The 17,289-nt window shown below is 36.6% G+C and overlaps 1 protein-coding gene and 1 long non-coding RNA gene across 2 annotated transcripts in view; one reads left to right on the top strand and one right to left on the bottom strand.

The window, feature by feature from the left end:
* Positions 1 to 11,256, top strand: part of LOC135203118 (carbohydrate sulfotransferase 10-like) — a 29,801-nt gene extending 18,545 nt beyond the window's left edge. Inside the window, exons 2-6 of the mRNA XM_064232761.1 lie at positions 4,643 to 4,816; positions 5,503 to 5,696; positions 7,601 to 7,747; positions 7,960 to 8,142; positions 8,273 to 11,256. Coding sequence (XP_064088831.1) covers positions 4,643 to 4,816; positions 5,503 to 5,696; positions 7,601 to 7,747; positions 7,960 to 8,142; positions 8,273 to 8,426 — 852 coding nt within the window. The 3' untranslated portion in view covers positions 8,427 to 11,256. The remainder of the gene's footprint in view (positions 1 to 4,642; positions 4,817 to 5,502; positions 5,697 to 7,600; positions 7,748 to 7,959; positions 8,143 to 8,272) is intronic.
* The window catches only part of LOC135203119 (uncharacterized), a 71,948-nt gene that overhangs the window by 53,142 nt on the left and 1,517 nt on the right, over positions 1 to 17,289 (bottom strand). The gene's annotated exons all lie outside the window — the stretch shown is intronic.

Raw genomic sequence — 17,289 nt, 5'->3', positions numbered from 1 at the left:
GTCACTCCTACTTTGCCATAAGATGGTAGGTGTTTAAATTATTATTGCCTTATTCCATTTAAAAAATGTAGGTACTTATTGGTGACAAACCTGTGTTACCCGTTGATTAATGCTTATAGATAATTGCCCGCAAAGCCATACCTGTACATTCATATGTCATTATGACTTTAGTAAATGTAAAACAGAAACCTGATAGTTGAGAATTTCCTAGCCTAACCTCAATCAAGGTTTACAAGCTACTTACGCGTGCCATTAGTCAAGAAACGTGAATTTTTAGGCCTTTAAATACCAAAGAATTAAACAGATTGCAGTTATGTAATGATGACAGTTTTTTCTTTTTTTTTTTTTTTTTGTGGTGGCGTCTAAGGAAACAGCAGAGCAGCAATTGACAGATATTCATTCTCCCTCATCTAAATCAAAGATTAATACCAGGTGAAAAGACGGAAATTCATCAACAGTAGATATTCTTGCACTTTACTAATAATGGATATTATTAGTTAAAGAGTCGATATATAAAAATCTTTGCAGGGTGGCACCCCACATAGCATAGTAGCCATATACACGGATAGAGCAAACGGTAGGGCAAAGAGTCTTACGTAAAAACAGGAAAATGAGAAGCCTGGGAAATTCTGGATGGCGGTAACCGGAAAATGTTGGAAATTACCAACTCAGCTTTCCCATGGGTCTACACTATAACTATGGGTCTAACACCATGGTACAACTGGGGGATGGGAAACTTTATGCCGACTGGGGACTGATAGGGTGTCCTAGTTCAGGCGGCCTGCGAAGTGCAAAAATAGGTACTTCTCTCAGAATGTCGTGGTATTTTTTAAGTTTATGTAAGGAGTTGGACGCCTTAACAAAATATGATTGATTTATGATGGCAGACTTAAGCAACTGCATACTGTCACAAGGTCTTTCATGATTTTAATTTGTTTTATCACTTGAACATAATTCCATGTGATACTGTCCTCAAATACGGGCTGACCTTTTTATTTATATTATTGTTGAAGGAGGCTAGATGATAATTTCAGCGATCAGGTTAAATAATTAAACTTCAATTAAGGTAATTAAAGTATAATTTAAGGTAATTGAATTCGTCCTCAATTTATATGAAAAAAAAAAACAAGTAGCTGAACTTGATCTACGGCACCATCGCTGACCTAGTCTTCCATAGAACTAGGCTCAACCACAACGCCACCAACGCGTCAACAGAAAGTTGCCAGTAATGGTGGCAGAGGAAGACGCTCTCGCTCAAATGTTTGCACGGAATGAATAGCTTATGTAGGGCATTCCAATTTCCAAACCGACGACAATATCCTTGAGAAAGATACGTGACAGACAATTGTATTATTCCTTCGAATACACTATTGTCGCAGACTTGAGCAGTGTCTTGTTTCATCAACACAATCGCTCTAAGGTAGAAAACTTGCAAATGACGGTTCAGCCTCAGTAAACCCAACGGTAGCTTGGAAAGAATTCTACCTATGGGCAGGTTGGGGCCGGTTGATTCATGGCCATGGTTGGTTCGTCCTGCCGGCCTTGCGGCGAAAAAAAAGGCGTCATACGGACGGGTTTTCCAATCATCTTATGATATTTTATGATAGCGCGCCCAAAATGGTGCTTATGATGCAACACGGGCGTGATTATTTCTCTTGTGAATAGGGAGTAATCGGTATGCAAGTTCCATGAGACTACCTATTTGGTAAACTAGATTTTCATTTGGACAATGTTATACTTGTAGAACATAAGGCCGGCCACACACGTGCAGTTTTAACTGACAGTTATAACTGTTCAGTTATAACTGACAGTTAAAACTGCACGTGTGTGGGTATCTCAGTTGCTCATTTCGTCAGTTCAACAAAACTGTACAGTTAAACTGAGACAAATGCAATGTTCCATATTTTTAACTGAAAGGAGTAACTGAACTGAGCGTGTGTGGGGGGGATTCGTAACTGTACAGTTCTCAATTTCTCATTTCTACAGGTGGTAGCGGTGAGTACAGTTTGTTGAGATAGCACGTAAACAAAGCGAAAGCAACTTTTGGTACAGTTCCAGTCATGTGCAAATAATTGAGAAAATCAATTGGTTCTTCACTTAATTCCTTTAATAATTTAATATCAGAACATTGATTTTGCCTCAGTAACCACTTTTTGCACCACTGTTTACGCTTTTTAGTTTTATTTTTTCTATTTGTTTGTAGCATTACAAAGAATACATCGAGAGCACAAGATCGTACTTCTCGGAATCCATGGTAAAAACTGAGGGATTGAACTGTGTGTGTGTGTGCATTTCATTTTTAACTGACGTCAGTTTAAACTGTGTCAGTTATAACTGCACAGTCATAACTGTCAGTTAAAACTGCACGTGTATGGCCGGCTTAAGAGAAATAGAAAAACAAACAAATAAGAAGAAACCAGTAAATTAAATTATATGAAACTAATAGATGTATACACTGAACCTAGTTTTAACCTAGAAGTTCCAACAATTCAACTGCATGATTATTGAGTTCATTCCATTGTCTGGTAACAGCTAGAATAAAGCGCCTCTCCTAGAAAAATGTGATCATTGGACCCCATAAAGCAAAGGCAGGAGTTAGAATTAGTCTTAGATTTAGTATGAACGCAAATCTTGCAAAGCAAGCGCACGGAGAGGTAAATGAACAGCGAGCCAGAGTTTGATCTAAGGTCAGAAATAGGAAAATTAAAAGAACTTGAGTTTCGTTCGGCGATTTAAGATGCAAGTCATCCACTCAAGAAAACATGTGGGCCCAATTAAAGAATTTAAACACGTCCTCAAAATTTTGAAAGACGTATATTAAACCAGTTTTTTTTACGACATTGAAGAAGAGATCGGCCGGTTTTTAGTCGAGAACACCTAAACTTTCCAGTGATTGCTCGTAGTTTTAAAAGAAAATATCAATACGAATAACTATACTCTGAGTTTTGTTACTGTTTCATTCCCTGCAATTTGCACTGTGCGCTGATTTCGTCTGAATCTGTTAAAAGAATTAGCAACCGCCGGTGCTGAGGAAGACTACGTTATTCAGGAGCCTGATTTTGTTCCTCTGTGATTCTGAGCGCTTACGCTTAATTGCGTGTACTTATATATATATATATATATATATATATATATATATATATATATATATATCTATATCAAGGTTATGTAACAGTTGGCAACGATGAATCACAAGATTACTGGCCCCTAAAACCACATCCTATCAAACTGGAGTTTGGTGACAAGTTAATTGCGGGTACTTCCTCCCGACGCAATTAAGCGCAATTAAATGAAGGTTTTGTACTTACCCGTGTCTGTATGCCATTCGGTTTATTCGTCCGCAAAGACGTTTTGACAAGCCATCAAAAAATTTCTGCGACACGTGAAGGAGCGGGTTTAGTACCATAGAACTGAGTAGTTTTGATGCAAATCTGGTTGCGGATGAAGGATTTTCTGTTTATCTTTGAAGACTCTCTCTCTCTCTCTCTCTCTCTCTCTCTCTCTCTCTCTCTCTCTCTCTCTTTGTCGCGGGTGGGGGCTGGTGGAGGTGTTGGCCCTGTTGGGGGGATGGCGACAAGTCCTATCGGCCTAGGTTACATGGAGCAGGTTTGGCAAGTATCCGGACCCAAGCACTCTTTAGGCCTTACATTGGAGGGTTTGATGTGGTATAAACCCTAAATTAGTTCTAACTCTACCATTATTTAGTCTACTGTCGTAATTTGACGCTACCAACTTCCTCTAATCCCATCTGATACCCAGATTTTGCTCAAATGCTGTCAGCTTACAAGCATAACTGTATAAATAAAAATTGTTCAGCGGTTATCAACTTGGAAAGTTACATTACCCAGATACTGTTATGCATCAATGATATTTCTCTGGGCAGAGAACCGATGGAGAGGTCAATATTCACTGTTGTTCGTCGCTTCAAGAATAAATATAACTTTAATAATTTTATCATCGCAGAGGAGGGTGACGAGTTTTTATGATCAGAGGTTTAAATAAACACTACTCTCTTTTATTTGAGGAATCATAAACGGGAAATGTCAATGTAAACACAAACATCTATAAACGAACAAAGAGGCACTGCCTCGGGATTAGGTAACACCCCACCTACAACATGACCTACACAACACCATTTCCACCGTAACTGTATATCTATGGTTTGTGTCGAGACCGGTCTCAAGACTGTTACGTTGTGTAATGATTTTATGAGACGTTTACCTAATTTTAATCTGAGGCGAGACTACAGAAATTTGATTAAATAAAATGAGAGTATTGGGGAGAAGTTCGTTCGTTAGCTGACATTAACAGTCCTAGACTTGTGCTATTGACTGTGTAAGAAAAATTATATTTATTTAGTGTTTTTTATCTTTCTTGCGAGTCCTTTCATAGATTAAATGTTCTTGGAACGAATAAATTTAACTCTCATCAAGAGATTGCTGCACTTATTATTTCTTCAACCTTTAAGTACTAATAAGATATACATTGAACAGACATACTAGATATAGACTTCGTCTCCTTAGCCTAAAGTTATCATCTGTCTGCAGTCCTCATTTAAACATCGATCTTCATTTTATTTATTGATTATGTAAACTATTCTTTAACATTGATCCATTTTTTCCCTATCCCTTACCATGTATAGACGGAAGAGAAGATGGCCGCTCAAGCCAAGATCTTTGCCGACAGAGCAGCGGACTTAGCAACATCGTGCGAGAAACTGCGAGACGATTCGGCGTTTCTCCGCAACATTTCGGCAATACATGCTAATATACGCTGGGTCCCGAAGCATAAACTGATCTGGTGTCCAGTTTACAAAGTAAGTGACCTATGAGTTTTGATACTAACTTGACGAAAGCGTCATACTAGGCCTACTTTCTACGGTAAACTTCGCTCGAACTTGCTGGCTTCATGCAAATCTTCTTCAGTCACAACCGTTATTAACAAAATTTATGTCATTTACTGTCCCTATAGGATTATTCTGGGAGTTTTTGTTACTACATCAGTGACTGTTACGTTATTTTACGCTTTCAAGCAAGTTTAATTCTAAATTTAACTAAAGGTGCTCGTTCGATCTTCCACAAATACCAGGTTGGCAACCAAAATGTCCCCGATGTGCTGATTTAAGCTTTGCCGAAAACGCTTAAATTCAAGAACATCAGGCAGTCTTCTCAGATAACCAAGATCACTATCCCAAGTGATCTCATGAAAATGAACTTGATGTGCGTCCAACTAACCAGCTAGATGTTGATTTGCTAATATAAATACCCCTGTTGTGACTAGATAATCTGATCGATTAATGTTTGCTAGTGAAACTAGTTTTAGCTCCCGTAGACCCTTCAAGATACTTCCTTAAGTTAAACTTGACATGGCTGTGTGTCCCACTGAATAGCAAGATAATGATTAGCTTGTTTACATAACCCTGTTGTGACTGTAGACAATTCTGATCAACAAATTGGTGATAGTTTCTGCAGATTATTCAAGAAACTTTTTTTTTCACTGCAGGCAGCTTCAACGACGTGGATGAGCAACCTTCTCCTTCTGACTGGAATGAAATCTGCAAGCAACAGCTTCCACAAGCAAGTCAAGAAGCTATACCCTCCACCTGAAGACCAAGAGGAAAGACAGAGACTCCTGGAGACGTCAATGAGAATGCTGATTGTCAGACATCCTCTGGAACGCCTCCTCTCAGCTTACAGGTAAACCAAAATTACTACGTATAGTAAATTCACATCAGCCGTGCATTTGATGTCTAGGTCAGTCCCTCACGACGCTCCTGATTGACTGTTGATAAGCCAATGACAGGGCTGGAAACTCTGTCTCTCTGAGGAGTTCACATAGGCAGGATGTATGTTCCATCTCTCCTGAGATATACGTTTTGATGTGAATCTACTATAGTCTGTTATGGTCAAGTATCACCCACCATGCCTAGCCTTTGTTGTATTCTGACTTTATTTTTCCTTTTAGCGCTGAGCTCTGGCGATCTTTCCCTGTTTGCTTTCTGTTGGTACTATGATTTTGTTTTGTTCAAGAGGCAAGGGCCTGTCGTTTCTTTGTGGGTCAGACCGACCGTTTTCTTCTTCTTCTTTCTTTTTTTTCTAGCCCTTCTCGTCCGTCTGCTTAGTGTAAAAGTAAAAGTTGTAACTGTAGGTTTCACAACTTCACATAAACGAGGATTCGAGATACACCGAAAATAACAAATGTATAATTCGTTCGACTTCGACGTGTTTAGACACACACACACACACACACACACACACACACACACACACACACACACACACACATATATATATATATATATATATATATATATATATATATGTGTGTGTGTGTGTGTGTGTGTGTGTCGTGTGTGTGTGTATATATATATATATGTGTGTGTGTGTGTGTGTGTGTGTGTGTGTGTGTGTGTGTGTGTGTGTTCAGCAAGTCTTTACAAATTAGACTGTATTTGCGAAATACGTTAGATTTGTGTAACGTCCATATAAAACTTTTTTATTCAAATCGAGACATCTGTATCATTAAGAAATGTAAACCAAGTGAGAGACAAGAAAGAAAAGGGTTTGATCAAGATAACAATGCAAAACAAAAACAAAACAAAAGATAAAACTCTCATTGCGTATTCAACCGTTTTTGGATTTCGCCAACCACTTTTTGTTGCACAAAAGGAGGGCAGTTCATTGGCCCAACTGGGTATTCGTGATTCCTCCGCGAGGAGCCGTTAAAGAGGCGTATCCTTCCTACTAATGCTATTATGTAAAGGGGATCCCGGAAGTGGTATCTTTGAGTAATGTCTCTCTCAATGTGGTTCAGCTGCAGATGATACCTTTAGTTTGTGCTGAGGGGATACTTTCGCTATCCGTTAAGTATTCCCCGAGGGTAACAAGGCTAATGAATCATGACGGCTTTGTTGAAATGTAACCGAGTCACTGAAATACGAACTGCTCTCTCTCTTTCTCTTTTCTTTCTTTTAAACCTAACGGTAAATATTGGCAACCGATATCATTTGAACCAAAATGCCGTGCGTGAGGCTCCGCCAATCACGAGTATAGCTTCAGTGATATCTATGGCGAATATTTACTTCACAAATGTAGAGAAAAGATTCGCTCATTTACTACAGCAACAAAATTTTCATCTGCTTCTTGAACAGATCGGTTGAATCCTCTTGTTACTTTGTTTACACTAGTAATTTGCTTTCTGTTTTGGACTAGATCTCAACTGAAGCAAAATGTTTCGGGAATAGACTACGAGTCTTGAATAACATTGTGATATTTTAAAGATATTTGTTTTCAATATTGCTATGAAATGATGATCACGGTCACATTATTATCCTTCGTTCAGTATATTTGGAGATGGAGAAAATTTCAAGAATTTCTGCTTTTCAAAAAATATACGGAATATAATCTTTATTTTATAATCGAAACTGACGAAAGGTATGGCCTATTTCCTTGTGGTTTTTGTAAAGACCGAAAGAAATATTCTTATCATCAAGTTTAACATCATGCAGTTAATTCCAGGAACAATATTTGATTGTGTGATTTGAAATGAGAAAAAAAATTTGTTTTACTTTACAAATAAAAGAACTCTGCTCCCATTCCAGAGACAAGATGCTCCGAAGCGACCAGTTTCAGAGAGTGAGCAACATGATCAAAACCAAGTATCCGGATCCCAGCACAGACGAAAACGCCGCTCACCCAACTTTTCATCAGTTTCTCTTGTACATCAGAGACACCATGAAGAAATTCATGTAAGAAGAGAGAGTTTTCATTTCATTGCAGACAAATCTGAAGTTGTGGCCGAACGAAAATAGACTTTTTATTCCCTAGACTCAAGATAGTCACTTTGTTCAAAAGCAAGCTTATTGCTAGACCTAACCTTCTGTTCCTAGGCAAGTAATTCAGAAAAACGAGAACCTTTGGTACGAACAGATTAATCTGACACCTCTATGCTTCTCTGCAGGAGTTCTGAAGGTACGTCAAGGGTCAATCCTCACTGGCAACCAGTTTGGTGGACCTGTGGCCCTTGTCAAATCATGTACGACACCATTGCCCACATGGAGACACTCAGTGAAGACCAGGAGTACATCATAAGGAAAGCTGGTCTTAGGGATTTGGCTGTCAATGCTCACACGCATTCGTCTAAGTAATTATTCTTTTACATATTGACCTTTGTTTTGTTCAACTTTTCGTATATTGTTGATCTTGCTACTGAGCAATAGGTAGACCTATCATTACAATCACTTTCCTTATTTCTGGTTTTTTCTTATTTGCAGTCTTGACTCCTTCAAAGGAACAGACGAAGCCACCTTCAATTATTTCAGCAAGATCCCCAAAAAGCTTATCAGACAAGTATCGAACCTGTACAGATACGACTTCCAGCTGTTCGGGTATTCGCCGGATAAATTTATTGCAATGGGGACAAAGTGAGCACCTCGAGCATGGAGCACCACCATTCTCAGACTGCGCGGTTCAGTGACTTTTCCCTTTCTTCTGTTGCCAGAGTCACATTAAGTCGCACACCAACCATGTAAACTACAAAACGTTTCAATAAGTGCAAATGAGAATAATCACTGTAATTGGCATCAGTATTGCATCCACCGGTAAGCAGGCATATTTGGTTAAATACGAGTGAAACCAAGATTTTAGAAATTATTTTGTTATCATTCACCACAACAGCAACTTTTCACTAGCTTCACTAACACTAAGAAAATATATTTTCGCAATAAAATATAAGAATTTTTCACAATTCTCTCCAAAAGTGAGGTATTTTTACTACTCAGTAAAGTTAATCATCTGTTTATTTCCCCTAAAAAATAATTCATGTTAATTTCCCCGACAAATTTCCAACTAGCCACAATTGAAGTTCTGTTGGATTAACCATTGAGGAAATCATTATTCATGTCTCACTGAGGTGTTATGTGTAAATTTGTAAATCAAATTGAGGATCTGTTTATTTCCCTCTAAAAAAATGTTTCTATTCCCATAATTGGTCTATTTACTTTACTTTCAAAATTGAGGATCTATTTACTTTCGATTGTAAATTACTTAAATTTTTCAACCTCTTGCCTTTTTTTTTTTCTTATGTAAAAATCCTATGGATTTGTATGAACTAAATCCTATGGATTTGATATCTGTTATGTGTTTACTGCAAAGTAATATGTTCTTCCTATTACTGGTAAGTCTCTCTTTTCTTCGTTCCAAAACTGCGAGGCTTTTTTCTATGTTTTATTTCCCTCTTAAACCATAGATGCTGATTTCCCTCCTCTTAAACCGGAGATGTTTTATTTTCCTTCCTCTTAAACCGGGGATGTTTTATTTCCCTCCTCTTAAGCAGGAAATGTTTTATTTCCCTCCTCTTAAACCGGAGTTGTTTTATTTCCCTTTGCGTAAACTGGGAATGTTTTATTTCTTTCCTCTTAAACCGGGGATCCATTATTTTCCTCTTCTTAAACTGGGGATAATTAATTTCCTTCTTAAACCAGTTATGTTTTATTCCCCTCCTCTTGAACCGGGAATATTTTATTTCCCTCTTAAACTGGGAATGTTTTATTTCTCTCCTCTTAAACCGGGGATGTTTTATTTTCTTCCTCTTAAACCAGGAATGTTTTATTTCCCTGCTTATAAACCGTTGTTATTTTATTTCACTCTTAAACCTGGGATGTTTTAGTTCCCTCCTCTTAAACCGGGGCTGTTTTATTTCCCTCTTAAACCAGGGATGTTTTATTTCCCTCCTCTTTAACCGTCGTTGTTTTATTTCCCTCCTCTTAAACTGGGAATGTTTTAGTTCCCTCCTCTTAAACTGTCGTTTTATTTCCCTCCTCTTAAACTGGGAATGTTTTATTTCCCTCTTAAACCGGGGCTGTTTTATTTCCCTCCTCTTAAACCGTCGTTGTTTTATTTCCCTCCTCGTAAACTGGGAATGTTTTATTTCCCTCCTCTTAAACCGTCGTTGTTTTATTTCCCTCCTCGTAAACTGGGAATGTTTTATTTCCCTCCTCTTAAACCGTCGTTGTTTTATTTCCCTCCTCGTAAACTGGGAATGTTTTATTTCCCTCCTCTTAAACCGGGGCTGTTTTATTTCCCTCCTTACACTGGGAATATTTGATTTCCCTCTTAAACCGGGGATGTTTTATTTCCCTCCTCTTAAACCGATTGTTTTATTTCCCTTTTAAACCGGGAGTGTTCTGTTTTCCCTCTTTAAACCGGTGCTGTTTTATTTCCCAACGTAAAAAACTAAAACCGGTTTCTTACCCGACACCAACAAGGAGAATCTGTTCACTTATCGCCAAAAATAAAGAAAACGTAGACAGGTTTACTTCTACCTAAAAGGCAATGTATGATCATATCCATATTCCTGAATTGTGGATCTTTTTATCTCCTATTCTTTCTTCCTCTCGCCGGCTTCCAAAATTATGGATCTGTCAAGTTCCTCTCAAAAAAGAGGGACAGTCTTCTTTTTACTTTCTTCCAAAATTATAGGTCTAAGTTCCTTTCGAAAGTACGGCTTGCTTACCATTAAGAGAGAATTGTGCCTCTACTTCCCACCAAAAATGAAGACCTATTTACTTTAAAAAAATATATATATCTTCTGTTCAATTCGTTTTAGAAATAGGTATATTTTACTTTCTGCTAAAATTCCGAATCTATACTGCGAGAAGTAAACACTTTTTTACCATAATTCAGGACTTATTTACTTCCAGATATAACTATCAATTTATTGGTTTCTCTCTTTGTGAGAGATTTAACCTCAAACTAGATCGGGGACTTTTTTTTTTTTTAATCCCGCCAAATTACACAAATTGGACTTATTTTCGTTTCCATTGAGACTTACTTTCTGAATCCCATGGATTTAATTAGTATTATATTTTCTATTCTCTCCACAGGGTATACCCCTCGTAGTGTCGAGAAGGGTGATATGTAATATTATTTTAACAAAACTCTTAACATACCAAGAACGGCTTAAATTCACCCAGCCTCAAATTGATACAGTATTAAGTATCATTTTCTGAAGAGTTTTCTCGTTTGAATCATACAACGGGAAATATCAGGAAACCCTGAATTCAGAATTATATCTGTTTGCGTGTTTTGTTATTTGTTTTATCACTTTTCAGTTTATTTCTGAAGTTATGTAAATATTTATTTGCACATTACTTCTATGTGTAGGTTATCTTCATGTAATTTCTACTTATAATTACATATACTTTATGTCTACTTTAAAATGGTAAATATGTTAGTTAAAATTTGGTTTTAAAAAATCGTGCCAGACTGAAAGATTGTTTTATTTTCCTTTCAAAACTTGGTAACTTAAAATTCGACAAGGACGACAACGCCTGCCTAATACTTTTGAAGAAAATCAGATTGTTAACAAGCGAGGTAAGCAAATATGAACGTTCACAATAAAAGTCTGCATTCGATAGGAGACTTCAGATTTCCTATTAAAAGTTTATAACAAAAGTTAAAATCGTAATGGCAAGCGTTAAGATGAGGCAATGAAACATCCTTTATAGTGGGAAACCACAATAAATGATATTTCTGTAGTAATATCGTGTCGCCAATACCTCCATTAGCGACACCGATATTAGCCTATTTCGCTCTCTGTGGCTTAAAACTCACCATATCCTGAGAGAAGTTTGGTAGCTTTGATCTTAAGTTTTACATCAACGTAACAGGACTGGTCCGTAAATTTTCAATATACACATTATCCCAAGATTGTGTCACACACAGTAAGGTATATGTCCCTGCGGTTAGAAGTATCGCTCACCCGACATAAATCAGTCTCATGACTGAATGACGTCACGGGTCATGCGCGGGAATCCCCATATAAAGATGTTTTCGTCCTACAGACTTCGTTTGGTTGTACAGTTATTAATAAACGTGTAGCTACAATTATAGAATCTCATCATATACACTTCGTTTATTCATAACGGTGTACTATTATAAGATTATCGATAACTGTAGTAAACTAGGAACTAAAACTGTATTTTTCACCAGAACGCGAACACACAGACGGCTCAGTCGGTGACAGGACAGACAGACACTGACGCTTACACCCAGCCCTTATTCTATATACCTTGCACCCAGTAACCCAGACTCCCACAAGTAAACACAACAATCATTCTTCAACGGCCTTTCAAAAACTTTCTCCTATCAAGGCCCCAGTGAAATTGTCAGGACCTACATACATATCATCCTTAATTTCAGGAGTTTCTTTTGGGTCCCGTTATTAGACTCTAGAGCAGCAGAAATAGGAAAAGAATCCTAATGATCAGTTGTCGATAAAAATCGAGTCGCAGAACCGGTCAGTCCTGGAACAGCTGGCTTCGACAATATGGTACTAATCATTTTCCATTCCCATAACTGAAAGTTCGCTGTGACGGTTTTTGTGATTGCTGATAACAAATTTTCAGTTGTATATCTATTATCATTTGTCGTGTCGTGTTCCTCACCATGAGGAAAAAGAACTGATATGCCTGTTTTGTTCTCATGGCTAAGAGAAGGATTAACTCAGACATAATAAGATGCTCACACAGGATCTTATATTTATGCATCGAGAGAAAGGATATTTCTTGCAGTGAAACCCGCGAAATTTTAAGTTGATTTCCTTTTTCAAGTACAAATATTTACCTGTTTCCGACCAGCTCTTTGCATAAAAAAAATTCCTTTGTAACTTCAGTTTTGTTAATTCAGATACACCGTTCAAGCACAATCTAACATTGTATATTTAAGCCTCATAAAATACTCCGATGCTATTATTTTTTTTATCATAATCCACCAGTTTTCTCTTCAGTTCCATAGAATAGACTCTCTCTCTCTCTCTCTCTCTCTCTCTCTCTCTCTCTCTCTCTCTCTCTCTCTCTCTCTCAGTAGTGCCATTTTGCTTGGTGAGACGTACCTGTGCACAGTCTGATTAATCAACCGATATCACTCGTTTAACATACGACTAGAAAACGAAATATATCTAGAAGTGTTCGTGAACTGTCGGTGATAAGATTAGTGTGAAAATAGTAGGATAAAGCTTCTACTAAGTTAGTTTGTCGAGTAAATATTGTAAATCAGATCAGGATGGCAGAAAGCTCCAACTGTGGAAGAAGATGGCAAAATCTTGCTTGTTTAGCAGACATGCAATATGAGGAGCTAGCAGGAAGGGAGCTGGCATTTCTCATCTATGAGATCAATAACAGCCCTAATCAAAAAGATACAAAAATATTCATAGACATATTAGAAGGATATGACCCTTCAAACTGGAATAAATCAGCAGAAAACATAATGAAAATAATTGAAGGAGTTCCAAATAAAATTCAAGTGGTCAAGAGACTTATAAAGAAAATTTACATCAATCAACATATTCCGACAAAGAAAATGAATAAGGTGAACATTGTGAATATACTAATTGATGCAATAGGAAAAAGAATGCCAAAAGCATGCAAACTGTGTAAGGTGTGGTATAGCATAGTCAATCCACAAAACCTGATCAGAAAATGTTCTGCATGCAACATTCCCACGCAACCTCAATGTGCTGAAGTCATGCAAAATACGAGTAAGGATGCCAGAGTATTTTGCTCAACATGTCTCTCATGGATAGACAATGTTATTAAATCAAGACTTAATGTGCAAATAGAAGAGGATGAAGAAGAAGAGGAAAACGGAAGAGAAGAAAACAAAACTGAAATGACAGAAAAAAATAATGAAAAGAAAGAGCAAGACAAGAGTATGGATGTAGAGATACTCATAGATACTACATATGAGCAATCAAGCAGCATACATACAAAGAAATAAACTACGACATGACAACAAAATAAAATCCCGAAGAGGCTTTACCCAGATTTGCATACTGATGGGAAAGAGATAGAAATAATAGAAAAGAAAGACAGAGTCTACACCCTTTTGAAAAGAGGGAATTGCAGATTCAGTGAAAGATGTTATTACAAACATCCCAAGGTAATGCACAATTATGAAATCTATGGTAAATGTGCATACCTAGATGGCTATGAGGATGAATGCAAAGATCGACATCCAAAAATATGCAAAAACCTAAAGGAAGGAAAAGGATGTAAGTTCAACAAAAAATTTTAAATATATGCACCCTGTAGCCATGAATCAAAATCAATTAAATAATCAATTAAATAATAAAATCCAAAATAGAAAAGAAACAAATAAAGAGAGGAACAAAGAACACGAGGTGAAGGAAAAAACAAGCCATCACCACACTATGGATTGTCAGCAAAAAATTTGCAAGTATCAGCTCCAAGATACAGCTCAAGAGATAAATACTGTATATACAATGCTAGAGGATGGTGCAGATACAGAGACAATTGCAGATTCATACACAAAATGAATAATTATGATGGAAGATCAAATATATTGGAAAAGTTGGATTTTTTAATGTCAGAATTTCTGGAAATGAAGAAAAGAACAACATACCAGAACAGGAAAGAGACATGGGAAAATCTTTATTATTACCATTATTAAAAGAAGGAGATAACACGCAAACCATCACAGTGATGAATGCGCAGGGTTTAGTTACGAGTAACTAAAAAAGAAAAATAGTTCTTAGTTGAACTAACCCAAATTGGAAAGAAAATAGATATAATGAATATAAGGGAAACCTGGTATTCCCAAGAGACTGGTAATGATGATCAAATGAAATGGTTCCAAACTTATAGATCAGATAGAAAAAATAGGACTCAAGGGGGAACTGCAATATATGGGAAAGACATAAAACAAGGAAAAATATATGAGAAATATAGTAACTCAGAATGTGAACTAATAGTGGTAGAATTTTGATCTGAAAAATTAATGAACATAGTAATATATAGACCCCCTAGTACTAAAGAGTTTGACACAATAATAGAAAAACTGGATGATATATGTAGAAATCACAAGGACTGGACTATTCTCCTATCCGGAGACTTGAACTTTCCTTTCATAGATTGGAAAGAACGAATAGGAGATTGTGGTTGTATTTATACATATAAAAAAGGGAGTAATAGTAGTGCAGAAGATAAGAGGCAATTCGAAAAGCTATTAGATATGCTACTAGAGTACAACATTCAACAAATAAATCACCTGCCAACAAGAAAGGAAAATACTTTAGACCTAGTATTTGTGAACCAGGTGAATTATGTTGAAATAATAATTTATAATGCGAGTATTTCAGACCATAATGTCATAGAATTAATAGTCCATTCCAAAGCAAGTGAAAACAGAGATAAGCAAGAGATGAAAAAGTGGGAAGGATATGGAAAATACAATTTCTACAGTAAAAATATAAAATAGTCAGAAATAAATGAAGAATTAAACAAAGATTGGGATAACATTTTCGTAAGTGATGATATACCGGTAAATACAGAGATATTGTATAAAATATTAGAGAAAATAGTGGACAAATATATGCCGAAGAAGAAAAGTAAACATCAGTTATGCATACCAAGAGACAGAAGGATCTTGTTCCAGAAAATCAGAAAATGGCAAAAAGGTCTTGCAAAAGAAAAAAAATGCTTGGAAAGTGATGGAACTAAAAACTAAGATAGAAAATGCAGAACAAAAGATTATACAATCAAAAGAAAATGAAAAACGGGACTTGGAAGAAAAAACCCTAATAAATATCAAGCAAAACCCCAAACTATTGTACTCGTATGCGAAAAAGATGAATAAAAGAAGAATAGAAATGGGCCCTCTAAGAATTGAAGGGAGATTAACGAATGAAAAAAATGGAAATATGCAACATATTGGCAGAAAGATATAAGAGAGAATTTGCCCCTAGAATTGATAATGAAGATAATGATACAGAAATAAGTGATGAAAATAATGAATGTTTATCAGACATAGATAGTAATGAAGCCGATGTAGTGCAGGCTATTAATGAAATAAAAAGTGGAGCAGTAGCTGGGCCTGATGTTAGTTCCTGCTATTTTTTTAAAAGAAAGTAGCTAATTCTATCGCAAAGCACCTTGCAATATTATTAAGGCAAAGTGTAGATACAGGCAAGATTTATGATGAGCACAAATTAGCATATATTACCCCTACTTTCAAAAGTGGATCAAGACTAGAGGCAAGTAATTATAAGCCTGTGAGTCTAACATCACATATGAAAGTGTATGAAAGGGTAGTGAAGAAAAATATTATAAAACATTTAATAAAAAATAATTTGTTTAATATACGACAACATGGTTTTGTACCCGGAAAAAAGTACACAAACCCAACTGTTAGTCCACCGTGAGAACATATACAAAAATATGAAAAACGGAAAAGAAACAGATATGGTTTATCTAGACTTTGCAAAAGCTTTTGACAAGGTAGATCATAATATATTAGCGAAGAAAATTAGAAAACATAATACAGTGGACAAAATAGGAAGATGGTTAAAAGAATTTTTACACAACAGAAAACAGATATAACGTTATTGCAAACGATGAGGAATCGGATGAAGCTAATGTAATATCCGGTGTGCCACAAGGTACGGTGCTAGCTGCATTGCTGCTTGTTATTATGATTGCAGACATAGACAGTAATGTTAAGGACTCGGTAGTGAGTAGTTTCGCCGATGGCACAAGAATAAGTAGAGAAATTACTTGTGATGAAGATAGGAACGCGCTACAAAGAGTCCTTAACAAAGTATATGAATGGGCAGAGGTAAATAGGATGGTATTTAACTCTGATAAATTGGAATCAATAAATTATGGAGATAGAGAAGGAAAGCTATATGCATATAGGGGACCTAATAATGAGACAATCACAAATAAGGAAGCAGTTAAAGACCTTGGTGTGATGTTGAAGAGGAACATGTTATGCAATGATCAAATAGCAATTCTATTGGCAAAATGTAAAGCAAAAATGGGAATGTTGTTACGGCACTTCAAAACAAGAAAAGCTGAACACATGATTATGCTTTATAAAACGTTTGTTCGTAGTCCACTTGAATACTGCAATGTGATATGGTACTCACACTATCAAAAGGATATTGCACAAATAGAGAGTGTACAAAGGTCCTTTACACTTAGAATAGAGGAAGTTAAGGATCTTGACTACTGGGAAAGACTACAATTTTTAAAATTATATAGTCTGGAAAGGAGAAGAGAACGCTACATGATAATTCAGGCATGGAAACAGATAGAAGGAATTACCGAAAACATAATGGAGCTAAAAATATCAGAAAGAGCAAGCAGAGGTAGATTAATAGTGGCCAAAACTATACCAGGAAAAATAAGGAAACCACACAGGACATTAATCCACTACGCACTAGCACCGACAATGCAGCGTCTATTCAATGCGTTGCCAGCTCATCTGAGGA

Source organism: Macrobrachium nipponense, chromosome 33 (assembly GCF_015104395.2).
Source record: "Macrobrachium nipponense isolate FS-2020 chromosome 33, ASM1510439v2, whole genome shotgun sequence".
NCBI classification, from domain to species: domain Eukaryota; kingdom Metazoa; phylum Arthropoda; class Malacostraca; order Decapoda; family Palaemonidae; genus Macrobrachium; species Macrobrachium nipponense.
Note: the sequence above shows the minus strand (reverse complement) of the source record. Positions and strands in the feature narration are given on the sequence as shown.